The sequence below is a fragment of the Pleurodeles waltl genome, chromosome 6 (genome assembly GCF_031143425.1).
Source record: "Pleurodeles waltl isolate 20211129_DDA chromosome 6, aPleWal1.hap1.20221129, whole genome shotgun sequence".
NCBI lineage: Eukaryota > Metazoa > Chordata > Amphibia > Caudata > Salamandridae > Pleurodeles > Pleurodeles waltl.
The window spans coordinates 1,081,979,391-1,082,002,114 of NC_090445.1; the positions used below are offsets into that span (position 1 = coordinate 1,081,979,391).

The following is a 22,724-nucleotide window of genomic DNA, read 5'->3' on the forward strand; positions in this document are numbered from 1 at the left end:
GTATTGTGATTGGTAGGTTGGTTTTGCCTGCGATGTGGATGCCTCTGCTGTGTGTGTTCTAAATCCACCTCTAAACTGAGTTTTCCGAAAGGATCCCCTGTATGGTGTGGAGTATAGTGCACCCATTGCTTTTGCGGTATTATAATCTTAACGCAATTTCTCAATTGCTGTATCAACTTCTGGGCCAAAAAGTTGTTTTTTATTGAACAGCATATTTAACACCACTTGCTGTATTTCAGGTTTAAATCCCAAGGTCCCGAGTCATGCATGCCTCCTTATGGTTACTGCAGTGTTGTCACTTCTTGCAGCGGTGTCTGCTGCGCCTAGGGCAGATCTAATTTGATTATTGGTGATGGCTTGCCCTTCCCCCACTATTTGCTGTGCCCTTTTCTGATGTTCTTTGGGGAGATGCTGAATTATGTCTTGCATCTCATCCCAATGGGCCCGGTCATATCTAGCTAACAGTGCCTGTGAGTTAGCTATCCTCCATTGATTCACTGCTTGGGATGCCACTCTCTTACCTGCAGCATCAAACTTCCTGCTTTCTTTGTCTGGTGGTTGTGCATCACCTGATGACTGAGTTTGCTCTTTTTGTGGCAGTGCTTACTATTACCATATCAGGAGGAACTTGTTGAGTTATGTAATCAGGATCAGAGGGAGGTGGTTTGTATTTTTTCTCTATCCTGGACGTAATTATCCTTGCTTTAACTGGCTCATTAAATATTTGATCGGCGTGTTTTAGCATGCCTGGTAACCCGGGGAGGGACTGATATTTTGACTGTTGGGAGGAGAGTGTATTGAACAAAAAAATCCTCCTCCAACGGTTCAGTGTGTGTGGTGACACCATGGTATGCTGCAGCCCTAGCTAAAACCTGATTGTACACAGTGCTATCCTCAGGTAGTGAAGGCTTTGAGGGATAGCAGTCAGGGTCATTGCTGGGAATGGGATCTGGATCATAAAGATCCCATGGATCTAAATTGTCCTGTTGTGTGTCAAAAGAGTGATGGTGACTGCACTGGTGTAGGACTGGTAGGAGGAGAGGTATGCAGAGTCGTCGTGCCCTCCTGTCTCGAAGTGTCTTTTTAGACCGGAAGGATCGGCAGGCCTCAATTTTCTTCCCGATGATCTGGGGAAAGGCAAAGATTACAGACCAGATGTTGGTCTCTATATGGGAATTTCGCGTGGCACCGAGGACAGAATCTGAATGGAGTCCGATCCATGAGGCTTCCACACGGTCGGCCTGACTAGGCCAGAGTTGGGTGCTCGCGCCCCGAAGGGCGTGTAAAGTTTTCTTCTCCGACAGTACCGATTTGAGGATGGAAGATGTAAACCCGATCGATACAATACCAAGTTTTCCGAATCTAACTTTCGGAGCTAACGGAAACACAACCGAACCAGACAGCAGAAAGAAAACAATCTAACATGGAGTCTATGCCCATGCACAAAGGAACCGAAGAGGAGTCACTCGATCCCGTGACTCAAACACTTCTTCGAAGAAAAACAACTTGTAACACTCAGAGCCCAACACTAGATGGCAGAAGTATAATGCACAACATGTGTATCTGCAGCTACACATTCCACCGAACACATTTACATAAGAAAGCACCACAACCGCTACAGGCTTCTGGGGAGGAGGGAGGGTGCATGTGAATCTGCAGCACTATACATGCCACGAGCAGATGTACAATGGGTAAGTGACATTTTCCGTTCAATGGCATGTGTAGCTGCAGATACACATGCTTTGCATAGGCTGAAAAGTAGTCCTCTTGTAACATAAGTGGTGGCTAGCCTGTAGGAGTTGGAGTAGTTTGAAATAGTGTTTTAAGCACTGCTTGAGCAACATTTGCTTATTGGCGAGATATCACATCCACACAGTAGTGTTTAGTAAATGTGTGTGGTGGGGACCATGTGAATGCTTTGCATATATCTGCCATTGCTATATTTCCTAAGAATGCCATTGAAGCTCCTTTCTTTCTGGTAGAATGTGCTTTAGGAGTTACTAATAGTTGCCTTTTAGATTTAAGGTAGCAAGTTTGAATACACTTTACTATCCATCTTGCCAATCCTTGTTTTGAAATTGGATTATCCTTATAAGGTTGTTGAAAAGCCACAAAAAGTTGTTTTGATTTTCTGAAATCTTTTGTTCTATCTATATAATACAGGAGAGCTCTTTTAACATGAAGTGTGTGAAAAGCTCTTTCAGCAACTGAATCTGGTTGTGGAAAGAAGACTGGCAATTCCCCCGACTGATTGATGTGAAATGGTGGAACTACTTTAGGTAGAAAGTTGGGTTTGTCTTAAGTACTATTTTGTTTTTGTGAATTTGGAAGTAAGGTTCTTCTAAACTGAATGCCTGAATTTCACTAACTCTTCTTAAGGAAGTAATTGCTACTAGGAAATCAACCTTCCATGAGAGAAACTGAAGAGTGCAAGAGTGCATGGGTTCAAATGGTGGACCCATAAGCCTTGTGAGCACTATGTTAAGATTCCATGCAGAAGCTGGTGGAGCTCTATGTGGAATAATTCTTATAAGGCCTTCCATAAAAGCTTTTATGACAGGTATCCTAAAGAGAGAAGTACGCTGTGTTTTGGAGGTACGCAGCTATTGCTATTAAATTAATTTTAAGGGATGAGTATGCAAGATTTGCTTTTTGTAAATGAAGCAAATAACACACAATAACTTGTACCAATGCTTTAAGTGGGTCAATATTTTGGGGTTGACAGTAATATACAAAACGTTTCCATTTAGCTGCAAGGCACTGTCTGGTTGTAGGTGTGCGTGCTTTTTTTTTTTTGTTTTTTTTTTTTTTTTAAAGAATGTCCATACATTCTGTAGGAAGCTTTAAGTATCCAAACTATGACCTCAGGAGCCAAATCGCTAGGTAGAGCATACTGGGATTGGGATGCCAGAATTGACCTTTAGTTTGGGTCAACAGGTCCGGTCTGTTTGGAAGCTTGTGATGTAGAGCTAAAGACAGAGCCAACAGTGTTGTCTACCAGTGTTGACTTGCCCACTTGGGAGCTATGAGTATCATAGTGAAGGAGGTGTGAATGATTTTGTTGACCAGAAATGGAATTAATGGGAGAGGGGGAAAAAGTGTAAGCAAATATCCCTGACCATTTGATCTATAAAGTATTGCCCTTGGATCGAGGGTGTGGGTATCGGGATGCAAAGTTTGGGCATTTTTTGTTTTCATTCATTGCAAAGAGGTATTTGTCTGTGGTTCTCCAGATGCGGGAATATTGTTTAATCACTTGTGGGTGAATCTCCCATTTGTGTATTTGTTGCTGTGTCCTGCTTAAGAGGTCTGCTAGTTGGCTGTGTATCCCTGGGTTATACTCTGCTAGTGGTTAAATGTGAATTGCTCATTTCCAAATTGTTTGTGCCAGAAGGGACAACTGAGGAGTCTGTTCCTCTTACCCCCCCCATCCCCCACCCCCAGATTTTTCAGATAATACATTGTTGTCTGTCTTTAATCAACACATCACAGTTTTTTGTAGATCTGTGGTTTGAAAGCTTTGAGTGCTAGGAACACTGCCAGCAATTCCAAGTGGTTTATGTGGTAAGTCTACCGGATTGAGTCCCATTATTCCTGTATACTGAGATTGTTGAGATGGGCTCCCCAACCTGTCATTGATACATCTGTGGTGATTATGGTCTGTGGCAAAGGGCCCTGAAGTGGCCACCCTTTTGATAAGTTGGTGTGATTCCACCATTGCACAGTTGTAAGTCTGGCGGTCCAACAACACTAGATCGTGAAGATTACCCAGTGCCTGAGACCATTGTTGTGAAAGACACTGCTGTAGAGGTCTGTTGTTTAGACGTGCATTGGGCACTACTGATATGCACGATGCCATCATTCCCAATAGTTCCTTAATAAACCTTACTGTGTAAGGTTTGATTGTATTATAGCTGTGGTGTGAGACTGTGGAACGCTCAAATTCTTGGTGGGTTTGGGTAAGCTAATGCTGACTGAGTGTTCAGAATTCCTCCCAAAAATGGTTATATTTGTGCTGGCTGAAGGTGTGACTTTTGGTAATTGATTGTGAACCTTAGACTGTGTAGGGTATCGATTGTGTATTGTGTGTGTTTACAGATTTGAATGGTGCTGGCTTTTATAAGCCAGTCATCCAGACAGAGAAAGACATGTATATACAGTCTTCTGAGGTATGCTGCAACCACTGCTAGACATTTGGTAAGTACCCTTGGTGCTGTTACTCCAAAGGGTAGCACTTTGAATTGGTAGTGCTTGCCTGCTATCACAAACCTTAAGTATTTGAGGTGTGCTGGATGTATGTGAATATGGAAGTAAGCATCTTTTAGAGCAAATGCTGTCATATAGCCTTGTTTTTGTAGCAAATGAATGACATCCGGAAGAGTGACCTTGTGGAAATGCTCTGAGAGAATGTATTGCTTGAGGGGTCTGAGATAGAGGATTGGTCTGAGAGTGCCATCCTTCTTTGGTATGAGAAAGTATACAGAATATACTCCTGTCCCTTGTTGAGATAAGTACCACTTCTAATGCACTCTTGAGTAGAAGTAATTGTACCTCCTGTTTTAATAAATTAAGGTGCTCCAGAGAAAGCCTGTGCGAGCCAGGGGGAATATTTGGTGGAGTGGAGATAGAGTTCTAAGCAATAACCATTGTGGATAATTGACAGTACCAATTTATCTGATGTAATATTGTGTCATTGATGGTAGAAATGTTGCAGTCTTACTCCCACTGGAGATGTGTGCTGTGTGGGGATGCAGAGAATGTCACTGCTTTACTGAGGTGGAGCACCTCTTGCAGCAGTGGATCTCCCCCTACTTTCTAAAGTTGTGTCCTCTACAGGATACTCTGAAGGACCCTCTAGAGTAATACTGTTGTCCCTGCTTTTGTTGGGATGTAGAGGCCTCTCATGTTTGAAGTTTAAAACCCCCGCTGAATTGGGGCTTGCGAAAAGTACCCCGAACAGGTGTTGTGTGAACAGCACCCATGGACTTTGCTGCAAGTCTTTTTTTAATTTTGCGATGGTGGTATCCACTTCTGGTCCAAATAGCTGCTGTTTGTTGCTGATATTAAGGATCACTTGCTGTATCTCAGGTTTGAATCCTGAGGACCGCAACCAAGCATGGTTCCTTATGACGCTATTATTTATAACCCTAGCTGCAGTGTATGCTGCATCTAGAGCGGATCTAACTTGATTGTTGGCAATAGCCTGTCCTCTGCCACTACCTGCTGTGCCATTTTTTGGTGTTCTGGTGGGAGCTATTGGAGGAACTCTTGCATCTCATCCCAATGGGCCCGACATACCTGGCTAAAAGAGCTTGGAGTTGGCAATTCTCCACTGATTTGCAGCTTGAGTTGCCACGCTTTTGCCTGTTACATCAAATTTGCGGCTTTATCGGGGGAGGAGCATCCCCAGAGGACTGACTATTTGCCCTCTTTCTAGCTGCACTGACAATGGAATCAGGTGGCAATTGTTGTATTATGAAGAGTGGATCTGATGTGCAGCTTTATATTTTATGTCCACCCGGGGTGTGAGTACCTTCGCCTTTGCTGGGTCTTTAAAAATATCATTGGCATGTTTTAGCATGCCTGGTAGCAGTGGCAAATATTGGTACTGTTAATGTGTAGAGGATAGCGTGTTGAACAGAAAGTCATACTCTATGGGTGCAGAGTGCAGCTGCACATTGTGGTATGTGGCTGCTCTAGCAATCACCTGATTATAGGCTGTGGTGTCTTCAGGTGGAGATGGCCTAGTGGGATATAGATCAGGGTCATTAGATGGGATAGTGTCTGAATCATATACTGTAGACCCATGGGATGTCTAAGTATTGTCACCCATATAATCCCCATGTGAAGAGACAGGAGATTGCATAGAATACTGTGTATGTGAAGGTGGTGGAGTATCAGGTGGTGAAGGAGTGGGAAGCAAAGGAGAATGTGGTGGTGAAGGCTGTTGTACTACCTTTGGATTCTCCTTGTGCTTAACTAAGAAGGCCCTGCTTGCAAACTTTTTGGGACCATTACTTCAAGAATGGACCTAATGTCTTGACTCCTCTGCAGATGGAACATGTTTACTTCCCATAGTTGTGTGCTCCGAAAGCGTAGTGACGGTCTGCTTTAATCCGGCCAAAAATGTGGGCTCTGTAACAGATGGAAGTTTTTTGCGGCTCCAAAGAGGAGCTTGGATCAGCTCCGAGTTGGTTTGCAAACATTTCAGTTCCAAAGTGGAAGCCTTCACACTGCGACTCAATCCCGAAACAGGCGTGGCAGTCTGTTCTGTTGAATGCATTTCTGTCTTCTTATACACCGAACCAGGGGGCCGGTCATCGAGATGTAACTTTCAGGTCCGACCATGGCTGGCAAGCAGTGGTGGACCCACGGTCGTTTGTGCTGACTTTTTGGAATGTTTTTGGTGATCGGAAGGGGCTGGCGTGCTCAAGTACTGCGCCACAGGACTAAACTTGGCTGTCCCCACCTGAGTCACATCGGAATCAGAGTCTGTGATGTAAACTTTAGTCTGCGCCTGTTCCTCACCAAAAATGTAGGACATTTGTTTGGGTCGACTTAGATGCCATCTCTAACCGATGTGCTCTTTGATCCCTCAGTCTCCTTGGAGCAGAAGGATCGGTATGCCTCACCGCTTTCTTCCTTAAGTCCGGAGAGAGGCAGAGGTTACACACCGAGTGTTGGTTGGTGTAGGGGAACTTTATGTGGCACCGAGGGCAAAATCGAAACGGAGTCCAATCCATGAGCCTGTGACGCAGTAGGCCTGAGAAGGGCGCAGGTGCCAAAAGGTCATTTAATCGATCCCAATGCTACACGATTGAGTGCAGTATCGAAAACGCGTTAAAAAACAATACTGACATTTAGAGGAAAGAGAGAAGTTCAGCTAGTACCGAACCAAGATCTACAGGAGTGAGGGAACACGTCCGAACCAGAAGACGGAAAGAAATGAAAATGTCACTTACCCAGTGTACATCTGTTCGTGGCATTAGTCGCTGCAGATTCACATGTTGTGCATAGCCCGCCATCTGGTGTTGGGTCGGAGTGTTACAAGTTGTTTTTCTTCGAAGAAGTCTTTCGAGTCACAAGACCGAGGGACGACTCCTCTTTTGCTTCCATTGCGCATGGGCGTCGACTCCATCTTCGATTGTTTTCCCCGCAGAGGGTGAGGTAGGAGTTGTGTGTGTTAGTAATAGTGCCCATGCAATGGAGTGAATAAGTATGTACCAATTAAGGTTTAAATAATATATTTACAAATGTACAAAGTTGAAGATAACTTCCAAACGGCTACAGGCTCCCGGGGAGGCGGGTGGGCACATGTGAATCTGCAGCGACTAATGCCACGAACAGATGTACACTGGGTAAGTGACATTTTCAGTTCGATGGCATGTGTAGCTGCAGATACACATGTTGTGCATAGACTAGTAAGCAGTTATCTCCCCAAAAGCGGTGGCTCAGCCTGTAGGAGTGGAAGTAGTCTGAAATAAAGTTCTTAGTACGGCTTGACCTACTGTGGCTTGTTGTGCGGACAGCACGTCTACACAGTAGTGCTTAGTAAATGTGTGAGGCGTAGACCATGTGGCTGCCTTACATATCTCGTGCATTGGAATATTCCCTAGGAAGGCCATGCTAGCGCCTTTCTTTCGGGTTGAGTGTGCCCTTGGTGTAATGGGCAGCTCCCTTTTTGCTTTAAGGTAGCAGATTTGGATGCACTTAACTATCCATCTGGCTATACCCTGTTTTGATATTGGGTTTCCTGTATGAGGTTTTTGGAATGCAATAAACAGTTGTTTAGTTTTTCTGATGTCTTTTGTTCTGTCAATGTAGTACATTAGTGCTCTTCTGATGTCTAATGTATGTAGTGCCCTTTCAGCTACCGAGTCTGGCTGTGGGAAGAACACTGGTAGTTCTACCGTTTGATTTAAGTGGAACGGTGAAATAACCTTTGGTAGAAATTTAGGATTGGTTCTTAGGACTACCTTATTTTTGTGTATTTGGATAAAAGGTTCTTGTATTGTAAACGCCTGAATTTCACTTACTCTTCTTAGAGATGTGATGGCGATGAGAAATGCAACTTTCCAGGTTAGGAATTGTATTTCGCAAGAATGCATAGGTTCAAAGGGTGGACCCATGAGTCTTGTTAAGACGATGTTGAGGTTCCATGAAGGAACGGGTGGTGTCCTTGGTGGTATTATTCTTTTGAGGCCTTCCATAAACGCTTTAATGACAGGTATCCTAAATAGTGAAGTTGAATGGGTAATCTGCAGGTATGCAGATATTGCTGCGAGGTGTATTTTAATGGAAGAGAAGGCCAGGTTCCATTTTTGTAAGTGTAGTAAGTAACCCACTACATCCTTTGGAGATGCGTGTAATGGTTGAATTTGATTATGATGGCAGTAGCAAACAAACCTTTTCCATTTGCTTGCATAGCAGTGTCTAGTGGATGGTCTTCTAGCTTGCTTTATGACTTCCATACATTCTTGTGTGAGGTTTAAGTGTCCGAATTCTAGGATTTCAGGAGCCAGATTGCTAGATTCAGCGATGCTGGGTTTGGATGCCTGATCTGTTGTTTGTGTTGTGTTAACAGATCTGGCCTGTTGGGCAACTTGACGTGGGGTACTACTGATAGGTCTAGCAGTGTTGTGTACCAAGGTTGCCTTGCCCATGTTGGTGCTATCAGTATGAGTTTGAGTTTGTTTTGACTCAATTTGTTTACTAGATATGGAAGGAGAGGGAGAGGGGGGAAAAGCGTACGCAAATATCCCTGACCAGTTCATCCATAGGGCATTGCCTTGAGACTGCCTGTGTGGGTATCTGGATGCGAAGTTTTGGCATTTTGCGTTCTCCTTCGTTGCAAATAAGTCTATTTGAGGTGTTCCCCAAAGTTTGAAGTAAGTGTTTAGAATTTGGGGGTGAATTTCCCATTCGAGGACCTGTTGGTGATCTCGAGAGAGATTGTCTGCAAGTTGATTCTGGATCCCTGGAATAAACTGTGCTATTAGGCGAATATGGTTGTGAATTGCCCATTGGCATATTTTTTGTGCCAGAAGGCACAGCTGTGTCGAGTGTGTCCCCCCGTTTGTTTAGATAATACATTGTTGTCATGTTGTCTGTTTTGACAAGAATGTACTTGTGGGTTATGATGGGTTGGAATGCTTTTAACGATAGGAAAACTGCTAGCAGTTAGAGGTGATTTATATGCAGCTTTGTTTGATGTACGTCCCATTGTCCTTGGATGCTGTGTTGATTGAGGTGTGCTCCCCACCCTGTCATGGAAGCATCTGTTATCACGTATTGTGGCACTGGGTCTTGGAAAGGCCGCCCTTTGTTTAAATTTATACTGTTCCACCATAGAAGCGAGATGTATGTTTGGCGGTCTATCAACACCAGATCTAGGTGACCCTGTGCTTGTGACCATTGTGATGCTAGGCACTGTTGTAAGGGCCTCATGTGCAGTCTTGCGTTCGGGACAATGGCTATGCATGAGGACATCATGCCTAGGAGTTGTAATACCATCTTTGCATGTATTTTTTGTGTTGGATACATGGTTTGTATAACTTTTAGGAAATTTTGAACCCTTTGTGGACTTGGAGTGGCTATTCCCCTTGTTGTGTCTATTGTCGCTCCTAGGTATTGCTGTACTTTGCACGGCAGAATGTGTGATTTTGCATAGTTGACGGAGAAACCGAGTTTGTAGAGGGTTTGTATGACCTGATCTGTGTGGTGTGAACACTTTGTCAGTGAGTTGGTCTTGATTAGCCAATCGTCTAGATACGGGAATACGTGTATTTGCTGCCTTCTGATGTGTGCAGCTACTACTGCTAGGCATTTTGTAAAGACTCTTGGTGCGGTTGTTATACCGAACGGCAATACTTTGAATTGGTAATGTATTCTTTTGAATACGAACCTTAGGTATTTCCTGTGCGAGGGATGTACCGGTATGTGGAAATACGCGTCTTTGAGATCTAAGGTTGTCATGTAGTCTTGTTGCTTTAGCAATGGTAACACTTCTTGTAGCGTGACCATGTGAAAGTGTTCTGATTTGATGTAGGTGTTTAGTGTTCTGAGATCTAGGATTGGTCTCAGTGTTTTGTCCTTTTTTGGTATTAGAAAGTACAGTGAGTAAACTCCTGTGTTTATTTGTGTACCTGGTACCAGTTCTATTGCGTTCTTTTGCAGTAATGCTTGAACTTCTATTTCCAGAAGGTCTGAATGCTGTTTTGATATATTCTGTGTTTTTGGTGGTATGTTTGGAGGGATTTTGAGAAATTCTATGCAATAACCATGTTGGATAATTGCTAAGACCCAAGTGTCTGTTGTTATTTTCTCCCAAGATTGGTAATACTGAATTATTCTTCCCCCCACTGGTGTTGTGTGGAGGGGATGAGTGACCTGTGAGTCACTGTTTGGTTGTAGGTGTTTTTGGGCTTTGAAATTTTCCCCCGTTTCTGGGGAATTGTCCTCCTCTGTACTGGCCCCGAAAACCTCCCCTTTGGTACTGTCCCTGGTAGGTAGACTGTGTTGAATGTGATGTACTGGCTTGTGTGGCCTGACCCCGAAACCCCCCTCTGAAGGTTGTTTTGCGGAAGGTGCCGAAAGTGCCTCTGCCCTGCGGGGAATAGAGTGCACCCATGGCCTTGGCAGTGTCAGTGTCAGTGTCCTTTTTTAGCTTCTCAATTGCCGTGTCCACTTCAGGTCCGAACAATTGTTGCTCATTGAATGGCATATTGAGCACCGCTTGCTGTATCTCCGGTTTAAAGCCAGATGTTCGTAACCACGCGTGCCTTCTTATGGTTACTGCTGTGTTAATTGTTCTTGCAGCTGTGTCCGCTGCATCCATAGAGGAGCGTATTTGGTTATTGGAGATGTTTTGTCCCTCCTCAACCACCTGTTTCGCCCTTTTTTGTAAATCTTTGGGTAGATGCTCGATGAGGTGCTGCATCTCGTCCCAATGGGCTCTGTCATATCGCACTAGGAGCGCTTGAGAGTTAGCGATGCGCCACTGGTTTGCAGCTTGTACTGCGACCCTTTTCCCGGCTGCGTCGAACTTGCGGCTTTCTTTATCCGGGGGTGGTGCATCGCCTGATGTGTGAGAGTTGGCTCTCTTGCGAGCTGCCCCTACTACAACTGAATCTGGTGGCAGTTGTGAGGTGATGAAAGCAGGGTCTGTGGGCGGTGCTTTATATTTCTTTTCCACCCTTGGTGTTATTGCTCTACTCTTGACAGGCTCTTTCAAGATTTGCTTTGCAGCTTTGGCTCCGCTGTCTCGGCATCGATCTTTGTCGGCAGCACTTTCTCGGTCCCGAGATTGCTGCATGCCTGTGTCTCGACCCGAGTCGGACGATCTCAGCACTAGTTCGGCCTTTTTCGGTGCCGATGGGCGGTCACCGACTTTATGGGTTGAGCCATGGCCTGTTGGCAGTGGCGTCCCCTGGGCCTTGTCTGTTTTCTTGTGTGCTGGCTTCGACGTCTTACTCACTGTTTCGTGGACGTCAAATTCCTCCGAGTCCGATTCATGGATAGAGAAGGCTTCCTCTTCTTCTCCTTGTTCCTCGAACTCTCGGTGTCCTGTCGGCGTGGACGCCATCTGTAATCTTCTGGCTCGCGGGTCACTGAGCGTTTTTCTGGATCGAAACGCACGACAGGCCTCACAAGTTTCTTCCTTGTGCTCAGGCGACAGGCACAGGTTACAGACCAAAGGTTGGTCTGTATATGGGTATTTGTTGTGGCATTTAGGACAGAATCGGAACGGGGTCCGTTCCATCAGCTTCGATGTTACACGCGGTCGGGCCGACCAGGCCCCGACGGGGGATCGAAATTACCCCGAAGGGCTACCGGAGCTCTTCACGATTCGATTCGGTGTCGATTCTATCTAACCCGATCCCGAACGCAACAATATCGACGTAATTTTCCGAATTTTTAGCTATCTTTCCGTTCCGAAACCCGGAGCGAAAAGGAACACGTTCGAACCCGATGGCGGAAAGAAAACAATCGAAGATGGAGTCGACGCCCATGCGCAATAGAAGCAAAAGAGGAGGAGTCCCTCGGTCTCGTGACTCGAAAGACTTCTTCGAAGAAAAACAACTTGTAACACTCCGACCCAACACCAGATGGTGGGCTATGCACAACATGTGTATCTGAAGCTACACATGCCATCGAACACAATGTAACAAAGGACTCCATGCCCATGCACACCATCACTGAGAGGAGGAGTCACTCGATCTCGTGACTTGAAAAAGCTTCTTAGAAGAAAAACAACTTTTAACACTCCGAGCCCTGCACTTGATGACGGACTTACGCTAAGCATGTGTATCTGCAGCTACACATGCCATCAAGAACACACACTTATTTTAGCCCACCACACTAAATCTCCCTTTTTGCTCCCAGGCCACTTACCTACACTGCTCCCTCCAAGGGCCCTTGCTGGGATTTCATTTGGTGTCTGTAGGAAGCTGGCTCTATATATACTGCACTAAAATTAAGTACACTGTGCAGTGTGTCCAGTGCATCCTCAATTAAAATTGCAGAAGCAAAAGCAGATAGGACTAATGCTCTATTTTGTGGTAGTGTGGGCAAGCAGATAAGATTAATCAGAGGGTAGTGCTAAGCATTTGTTGTACTCAGACAATAAATGACACTCAAAGATTTTTATATACGCGTCAAGCCCAAGAAATACATAATCAGGTAAGTAGACTTTAAAGCATAAATACTGTGCAGTTTCAAAAATAGACAGTGCAATTTTCAAAGTTAACAACTACCTACGAAGCCAAACTGAGTGAGTTAAGGTAAGTACTTGGCACTGATCAGACCCAAAGCAACAGGTCACACCAGTTGGCAGTAGGGCGGGCGGATGCTCAATGGTTTCCTATGAGAGATTGACCCCCGTGACAAACAGGCTGCAGGCTCTGGCTGGAAAGCCAGTCTGGGACAACAAACAGGTAGGTAGTAGACTTGGGGGATGTAGGTGCGCCTTTGGACCTCTTCTCCTGTGCCAAGGGGCGATGGATGCAGGCATGTCTTTTGGTGTTGGATTTTCTCGTCCAGGAGCACTTATGGTCGGCGGTCCTGTGAGTTGAGGTTGCAGGTGTCGTTTGGGGGATTCAGGCTGGGGTGGACCCAGGGTGGACTTGAGCTCTCAGGAGCCGGGAGACATTGTTGATACCAATGACCCACCTCATCTGGGGTTGGGGGGGGGGGGTCACAGGTGCAGGTGTTGGGGTTTTCTCTCACAACTGGGCTTGGGAGAGGGGGCCTGAATGACTCTGGTGGACTCTGGCTCAGGGCAGGTGGGGAGCCCTGCTGGCACCATTGGTGAGCTTCCCACCAGGTCAAGTTGTCAGGTGCAGGTCACTTCAGGCGTCTGGTTTCCAGGCTTCAGAATCCTTGTTGGATACTTTCTTGCTGAGCAGGTGTGCTGATCACGGGAGTCAGTCTTTTTTTAAGACAGGTAGGCTTCATGGGTTTCTTGAAGGTGCAGCTGCAGCAAAAAAAATTTCTGCAGAGTCCTGTGAAGTTAGCAAGCAGGCTGGAAAGGCTATTAGTGTCAGCTGCCTGCTTGTCCCTTTTCTTCTGCAAGAAAGACTGTCCTTCGTAGGTAATCAGGATCTGCATTATAGGGTTCAGGGCTGCCACCTAAATAATTAATTTAGGAGAGTGACAGGGAGTGCTAGGTGGTAGCCAAAGGGCTGACCACACCCTTCTAATGACCACTTCCGCTGCAAAGTGGGCATAACCCCACCCTAGTGGTGTAATTCCTTCCCCAAAAAAATAGAGGAATGCAAAAAGTATTGTCCACTTCAGCTCGTCCACCTTATAGATGGGACTGGAATGAAGTGGGCAGTCCTCCTAAATTAATTAATTCTCCCACCTGTGTTGCTGCCAAAAGTGAGATCAGGACGGGGGCAGGAACGGGGTTGGGCCATCGCCATCATTTGGAGTCTTGGGTGGCATTTGAAAGGCAGCTAGACCTTTGAAGATTCCCACCCTGGAATGTCCAACCGACTTTGGACGAGATGTTAGCACCTCTGCCCGGAGCAGACCTTTGTTCTGGGCCTTCAAGAGTGTTGGCTCTCACCTCAGGGGGCTAGAATGTGGTCTAGGGTGGATGCCCTGGTTTTGATCAGTCAGTGAGCACACCAGTAGGTGGGTAGGTTCAGGGGGCATGTCTAAGGAGCCCTTTGTGTGCACTTATTTAAAAAAATCTATCACGGGGATCAGTGAGGTTGTATTATTCAGAGTTTGATACCAAAAATCCCAGGATTTAGTGGTGACATCATGTAGATGGGGAACATGTGTATGCTGGACACTGGTCACTACATTTAAAATGGCTTCCCTAAACACTTACTGACATAGTAGGGGCATATCTGCTCATGTACAAATGCTCTCACATGTAATATAATGCATCCTGCCTTCGGACTGTAAGGCCTGCTAGAGGGGTGACTTACATATACTGCATGTTGTGTTAACGGACATGGCACACAGGCTGTGTGCCATGTTGTGTTTTCAATTTTGGGAGCACCTGGTCATGCAGCCTTCAATAGCAGTCTGTATAAGATTGGTGATGGGTCCCTCAGAGTGGCACAAGTTGTGCTGAAGCTCTGATTGACCCTCTTCAGTACCCATGCCCTAAGTACCAGGAGTACCATTTACTAGGGGCTGAAAGGCCTAGTCACTTGGGAAACAAGTGACCAGGTAGGTGTCTTTGTTTTAGGGATGGAACACTGGCACTGGGGACCTGGAGGGGTAATGCAACCAGAACCGAGCTCCCTACAGTGTCACATTATATCAACTAACTCTGCTGTATCTCTCCCAGCCCACCAGTCTGGGCTGCTCATGATCTGGCTTTCTAGAATTGAGCACACGTTTTCCTGTTGCACGGCTTTGAGGGATGTTATTTTCAGGTTGTTGCATGCCATGCCACCTGCAGAACGTGCAGGACTTCTTGCCTAAAGCACAAGAAGGCCTCTGTGACGGAGACAAAGTAGCAGGTTAATTCACAAGCACAGGATTGCATGTAGGAAATTCCATTCAGGCATGTATTTCATTGACCAAGTCTATGGGAAACGCATCCCAGTGGCTATCACCATTACATTTTCTACACTTTAACTCAATAATAATTGCAAATAATATTTAAAGAAGACCATTCTTACCTGTGACTGAGGGCCAGAAGGAAGTGTTGCAGCCATTCTGGGATTAAAGATTGAGGTCAACTGATTTAGGAAGTTCAGCTGCACTTCTTTCTGCCTGAGCTCAGAGCTCACAGGAGAAGTCAGCTCCTTTTGATCCTCCACTACAGAGATGGCACGGGGATTGAAAAGGAGAAATTTTATATATAGTATACCAATGCATAAAGTACTAGTGATGCATGGGGAGTCAGTTAGCTAAGGGTCAGAACAAAGGTGAACACCCAGGATGGCACTAGAGGGTAGCTGAAGGTGAAGAGTAATAATCCTGTAAGCAAAAGCAGAGTAATTTCAACACTGGGCAGCGAGCAAGGCAGCTAACGTGGCCGCAAGACTTAAATGAGAGACCAGAAGGAAAGACCAGAAAGACAACACATGGTATAAGACTGTAAGCAGCAATCACAATTAGAGGCCACCAATGTAGAAAGAAGGCAAAAATGAAACAAAAGGACAGTTTTCACATCACAAAAGTGGAGAAGTAAAACAGTGTAGGGTATAATACAGTAATGTAACAATTGTGTGGCATGAGTAGGACCCAACACGATCGCATGGTGAAGTAAGTGGGGAGCCCTACAAACGCAGTGGGGAACTGGACAGATAGTGAGGCAGCGAAATCTATGCTTAAAATGCTACTGATGGCTAAGGACACTCACCATCGGAGAGGGTGGTCACAGTTCGAGGCAGTTTTGCAGACTTCATCATGGCTGTGAATGTGATTATCTCAGTCCTGTCCAAGCGGCTGCAGCCTGTACATAAGCCTTTGATGAGGAGGATCAGATGTTTCTAGGGAAACAGTATGCAAAACACCATGTAAGACCCTCAGGCTGATAATCAACTCCTTATGACTGATTCTATGATATTCCTTTAAGTAACTCATCCTCGCCATGCAAGGGCGATTCTTTCTACTACGTTACTGTTACCACCTTCGATATCAGAGGACAAATTATCAACTATCCCGTTTCCCCAGCAGATAACTCTAAACTGTGTAATAGGTATTGGTGCCTATGAATAACTTAATTCTCTGGCTACTCCACCATCGATCTTGTTCAATGACCACACTGGGCAGTTATAATCCACCACAACTTTGCTTAAATGTTCTTTAACGTTTTCTTTTAAAAAATTAAAGTTTCCATTATGCAGTTACATATTTACAATCTTATACAATTTGATACCATCGAACTGTTAGTCAATAAATATATATTTTTTGTATCTGAACCCCCAACAACCACTGATGACTCAAATAGGCCATCCTTTGAGGGGTTATTGTTGATGTCTATCCAGTCAGCAGCTACTCTCACCTAATCAAAACTTACTAGGACTCCAGTCTGCCATCTTGTCAGCTATCATACAGGGTATGTGCGTGCCCACAGGGACAACAAATACTACTCGCTCCTGCAGCTTTCTAGAAATAAGGGACAGTTGTCATTGCTCAAAATACCAAAACCAAAGAGCCTTTCCTATAGGGTAAAATGATATTATGGCACTGCCTAAAAATAGGATGACATATGCATACAGGACACACCCTTGCACAAATAACCACACCTGTACAAAGAAAGGGCATCACAAAATGGTGGTTTTCTGCTACCACTTGCTCAGAGATCTAGGTGGAACCTGGCTCTCCAGCACAGTATGAAAAATAAGGAGTCAGAGAGAGGAAGGTTTAAGTATGGGACAGAGTCTCGATTCTTCCATTTCACTGACAGCCACATATAACTAATAACAGCAACAGTAATATTGTTGCGAGTGTAAGCAATAGTATTGTGTCAAACTATATTCTAGAAATGTTAAAAACATTCCTGCAGTTTCTCAAAATCTCTTTCAAATTTAAACTGGGTAAGTTCTGTTCAATGTATATTCTGTGAACGGGTATCAACTTGTTTGTTAAGAGTGTGAACCAAGCTTTAAAGCAGCAGAACCATGTACAATTGAGTAGACATGGCTTCACTTCTGTGCAGGATTATGGAACACTTATAGGGCACATCTGTATCACCCTCCCAAACACCTGACCCCACACAAAAAAGGTCCCAACTACTTTAAACACCATGTCTGAGCAAGGGCCAAACCAGGACCTCAACCTGGCACCTATCTGGCAGCTTAGAGTACTCCAACTCAAGGAGCTCTGTAAAGCGTGGAAACTTGCTACAGGGCCTAAATCCACAAAAGCCCATCTGCAGCAGCTGGTGGCAGAGAATGATGGTCTTGGCAAGTAAAAATCCATCCACTGGGGAAGAGGAGGAAAATGTAGAGGAAGAGGAGGTTGATGATGATTCCATCTCTATCCCCCACGGACAGTACCTCCACTGAGAACACAACTAGTAGCGTCTCAGAGGATTTAGATACTGAAGATGCAGATCTTCAGAAGCTAGCCAAAAGGATAGCCTTAGAAGCTAAACTCAGCTATAGAAAAAGAAAGAGCAGAGATGGACCTAGGACCCATCTTTGGTGGCAGCAAACTTAACTAGGGAGACAACTTGTGACCCTAAAATCCCCAAAGGGATGGTTCCCAAATACTTAGCAGGTGTTGAGATCCCCAAATAGTTCACAACCTTTGAGAAAGCCTGTAGAGCAAGGAAGGTCAGCCAGAAGTATTGGGCTGCTCTCCTTTGGGAACTGTTCTCTGGTAAATTCAGGGATAGGCTCCTGACACTGAATGAGGCAGATTAGGAGTCCTATGACCTCATGAAAGATCCCCCGATTTAGGGCTTTGGACTCACCCAGGATCAGATTCAGGGAGTCTTGGAAAAACCCAGAGTTAGACCTAAGTAGATTTTTGTAGACTCTTCAGTGAAAACACTAGGTAGCTGGCTAGAAGGTAACAAAGTGCAGGTTTATGAAGGGCTTTATAATTTATTAAGAATCATCTGTTAATTGTGTTCAAGAGAAGTTACATCAGTACCTGGAGACCTAGGTACGCTATCTCAGGAGTTTGGAGAAGGCAGACTACTGGTTCAAAACTAGGGTGACCAAAACTACCGCTGGGGAGGTGACCATAAGATAGAGGACAAAAAGACCTTCCAAAGGAAAGATGGTGACCAAACCAAGGATAAAAGCAGTCTTTTAAAGGCCCCTCAAAAATCTTCTTGTGAGGGTGGGCCCTAGACTTCCCAATCCAAGGGTGGGCACAAAGGTAAAAACTGGGATTCCAGAAAGGCTTAGTGCCACAATTGCAATTGCTCGGACACCTAACTGGAGACCCGACCTGTCCCAGCAAATAGAATGCCTCTAGTGCACCTGCAGTAAATGCAGTGGCAAGTTTCCAGATGGGATTCCAAGTGGGTCCTGACCATGTCAGTGAACCCACTGAGGCAACTCTAGTCTCAGAGGGTGGGGTGGATGTACTGCCCTGGCTGTTTGCACCAGTATTCTAGAGAGATACAGACAACAAGATATCAATGATATTACGGCTGAAACCCTGAGAGAGACTGCTGTCAATGTCACCGTGGTGACTGAGCAACTGGTGTTCTCAGACCAATACTTGACTGGTGAGACATACAGTCCTCAATAGTGATAAGGCTACGGTACTTCCCATGTTGATGGTATCCTTAGAAAGGTGAGGGATTACTGGCCAAAAGAAGGTGGTGGTATCTCCTGCAATCCCTGTACAATACCTGCCAGGCAACGATCTGGAGTCCTCAGCATGGGCTGAAGACGAAAGAAAAACTCATGCACCAATGTTAAGAATACATGAATGGGGGTGAAAAGTAGAATTGGAGTCTGGAATAATGGCCCACCCTACCAAGGGAAGGGGCAAGGAGTCTGGGAAACCAGCATCTAAACAGATACCAGCTTAGGTCCCATCTCCTCAGGAAGAAAACCTGACAATTCCAGGGGGAACTGAGCCCCAGGAGCTTGGGCCGTACAAGGCAGAGCTCTTGGGCACAGGGGGAAGTTGTAGGGAAGATCTGTGCCAGGGGCAAAGGGCCTTTCCTACTCCTGAAGACCTGAGACAGCAAGCTGCTGATGATGATGATAAGGGAGATTTCAGTGTCTCCCACTGACCCTTATGGGAGAAGGGACTCCTTTTCACTGAGACCAGAGACCTCAGACATGGTGCTACTAGGAGAGTGGTAGTGCCTCAGCAGTTTAGAGTTTCTCCTCACTTTGGCCCATGATTTCTCCCTAGTTTGGCATCTTGGCCAGACTAGAACTTTGAGTAGGTTAGTTTATCACTTCTACTGGCCAGGCATGTCCCAATGGGTGAGTGAGTTTTGTAACTCCTGTGCCACCTGTCAAGCCAGTGGCAAGACAGGTGGCCACCCACAAGCCCCTTTAATTCCATTTCCAATAGTTTGGGTTCCCTTTGAGAGGGTAGGGATCGACATTGTTGGTCCCCTAGACCCTCCAACAGCACCAGGAAACAGAATTATATTGGTTATACTGGATCACGCAACTAGGTATCCTGAGGCAATTCCCCTGAGGACTACCACTGCCCAATAGCCAGGGCCCTAGTTAGTATCTTTACCAGACTGGGCTTTCCAAAGGAGGTGGTGTCAGAGGCACAAACTGCATGTCTGGCTACCTGAAACACATGTGGGCTGAATGAGTGTGACCTATACGTTCACTACCCCATAACATCCACAAACCAATGGTCTGGTTGAGAGAGTCAACAAGCCATTAAGTTTTCCGGGGGTCTACCAGTCATACCTTTCAAAGAGTTAGGATGTCTTATTTCCATGCCAGTTTTTAGCTTACAAGGAAGTGCCACAGAAGGGAGCAAGGTTTTCCCCCCTTTGAACTTCTGTTTGGGGCATCCTGTAAGGGGATGCCCAAACAGAAGGTGGGATGGGAGAGACCTCTCAGAACCTAAACAAGATATTGTGGGCTATGTGCCAAGCCTTCGCTCTCGAATGGCTGAATACATGGGAAAAGCTTCTAAATACCTTGAGGCCAGTGTTAAGATGACTCAGTCTTTACTCGATTTAAAGTTTTAGTAAAAAGAAAAAAAGTTATCAGTACACCATTTAGATGTCTGCTCATCAGTACAGTACCCAGACTCCAAAACTGACAAGCCTCATAACCTTGCTGACCTGAAGACTGGTCATTCCTGGCATGAGCTAGCTATTCCATTTAAAGATACACAACTAAAAGTATTTATAAGCAACAATACATAACTTACAACACACCCCCCACATAATGTAAGAAACATATTTAACAAATTAACATTATAGTAACGTGAAGAAAATATAAAATCGTAGAAATTAACCCAATAATACAATACAACTCAAAAATTCCCTTTATAATTACTCCACAGTATAAACTATGTCTTGACAGACTTTGAATCATCCTGGTGGACTTCTTGATCTCGTAAGAGGCTTGGTCACAGGAATGCCTTCTGGGACATCCCCTGTGTGAGAAAGTAGCCTCTTTCTAGCATGGTTACCCCCACATTGTGTCAGTGTGTTTTTTTCAGAGTCCCTGGGATCCTGCTAGCAAGGAACCCAGTGCACATAGTTTGTGGTCTAATGTGTTTGTTGTCTGTAGTGCTTAACTGTGTCACTGAGGCTCTGCTAACCAGAACCTCAGTGCTTATGCTCTCTCTGCTGCTAAATTAGTCACTATAGTTTAGGGACTTCATTTACCAATTCCAATTGGCACACTGGACTCCCCTTATAAGTCCCTAGTATATGGTACCTAGGTACCCAGGGCACTGGGGTTCCAGGAGATCCTTATGGGCTGCAGTATTTCTTTTGCCACCCATAAGGAGCTCAGACAACCCCTTTCACAGGTCTGCCATTGCAGCCTGCGTGAAATAGCGCACACACTATTTCACAGCCATTTTCACTGCACTTAAGTAACTTATGTCACCTATATATCTAACCTTCCTTTAATGAAGGCTAGGTGCAAAGTTACTAAGCGTGAGGGCACCTTTGCACTAGCAAAGGTGCCCCCACGCTGTCCAGGGCCAAATCCCCCGACTTCGTGAATGCAGGGGGACACTATTACACACGTGCACTACATATAGGTCAATACCAATATGTAGCTTCACAATGGTAACTTCAAATATGGCCATGTAGGGTGTCTAAGGTCATGGAATTGTTCTTCCCCCCCCCCCCCCCCCCCCAAAAAAAATCAAAATCTGGGATTGCGGAGCCAAACCCATGCATCCTGGGGGCTCCACCATGGACCACCAGTACTGCCAAACCAGCTCGGAGGCTTGCAATGCAGCTACAGCTGCTGCTACCTCACAGACAAGGTTCTGCCCTACTGGGGTCTGAGCAGCTCAGTACCAGGAAGGCAGAACTAAGAATTTCCTTTGGGAGGGGGGTGTTACACCCTCTCCATTTGGAAATGGGTGTTACAGGCTTGGGAGGGGTAGCCTCCCAGAGCCTCTGGAAATGCTTTGAAGGGCACAGATGGTGCCCTCCTTGCATAAGCCAGTCTACACCGGTTCAGGGACCTAGAGTCCCTGCTCTGGCGCAAAACTGGATAAGGGAAAGGGAAGTGACCACTCCCCTGTCCATCACCACCCAGGGGTGATGCCCAGAGCTCCTCCAGTGTGTCCCAGACTTTAGCCATCTTGTTTTCCAGGTGTGGGGACACTTGTGGCCTCTGAGTGGCCAGTGCCAGCAGGTGACGTCAGAGACCCCTCCTGATATGTGCATACCTGGTTAGGTAGCCAATTCCGATCTCAGGGCTATTTAGGGTCTCTCCTGAGAGTTTCTCTTCAGATTCTGCTTCAGGAATCCTCTGCAACTACTGCTTCATCCTCTGACTTCGGATCAACCGCAGACTGCTCCAGGAACTGCAACAAAGAATCCAGGAGGGTTACTTCGACTTTGCAACTTCAGCTCCAGCCAGCAACTGCAACAGTTTCCACGGCGTGCACGCTCGGAGGACTCAGTCTTCACCCTGCCCCAGAAGGACCGAAGAAATCTCCTGTGGAGTGACTGAGTCACTTCCCTGCCCCAGCAGGCACCTTCTAAGACGACAACCGGTTCTCTTGAGACTCCTCTCCTGACGAAGAGCATGCTCCTTGGAACACAGGTGGTGGGCCCCCTCTGCACAGACTGTCCTAAAGTCCTGCTGTCCAAAGGTAAGAGCTTGCATTCCCCATTTGCAACAGTACCCCTGTGCACTGTGTCATGGTCACCTCCTGAGACCTTTGTGCATTATTTGCAAGTATCCTTCGTGCACAGCCTGGCCCAGGTCCGCAGCACTCCATCCTGCGACGCTCAACTCACCGAGTTGTTCTCCGGCGGTGTAGGACCTCCTTTTGTAGTGCTCCAGCAACCGCAATTTGCACCTTCTTTGTCCCCATGTCCTGGAACCTCTGTGGGTGCTGCCTGGTCATCTGTGGGTTCCCTCCAGTGTTGGGAGCCTCCTCTGCCTCCTCAGAGTTGAGGCCCCCCCAGGTCCCTCCTGTGTCGAGGCAGCACCATTTTAACACAATCCGCAACATTGCTTGAACGAAGGCTTGGACGAATCTAGCGCTGCAACTCGCCTGCATCCAACATCTCCACATGGAACATCCTTTGCATCAAGCAGGAACCTGCAGCCATCTTTGGTGCTCTTCTGCAGCCTTCTTCCAACCGGAGAATCCTCTTT

The 22,724-nt window shown here is 45.9% G+C and overlaps 1 protein-coding gene across 17 annotated transcripts in view; it reads right to left on the bottom strand.

Moving 5' to 3' along the window:
• The window catches only part of UBR4 (ubiquitin protein ligase E3 component n-recognin 4), a 1,862,787-nt gene that overhangs the window by 1,782,833 nt on the left and 57,230 nt on the right, over positions 1-22,724 (bottom strand). For all 17 annotated transcript variants that reach the window (XM_069240131.1, XM_069240143.1, XM_069240141.1 and 14 more), the window contains exons 4-5: positions 15,833-15,962; positions 15,147-15,286 (exon numbers count right to left, since the gene is read on the bottom strand). In XM_069240131.1, the coding sequence (XP_069096232.1) occupies positions 15,147-15,286; positions 15,833-15,962 (270 nt within the window). The remainder of the gene's footprint in view (positions 1-15,146; positions 15,287-15,832; positions 15,963-22,724) is intronic.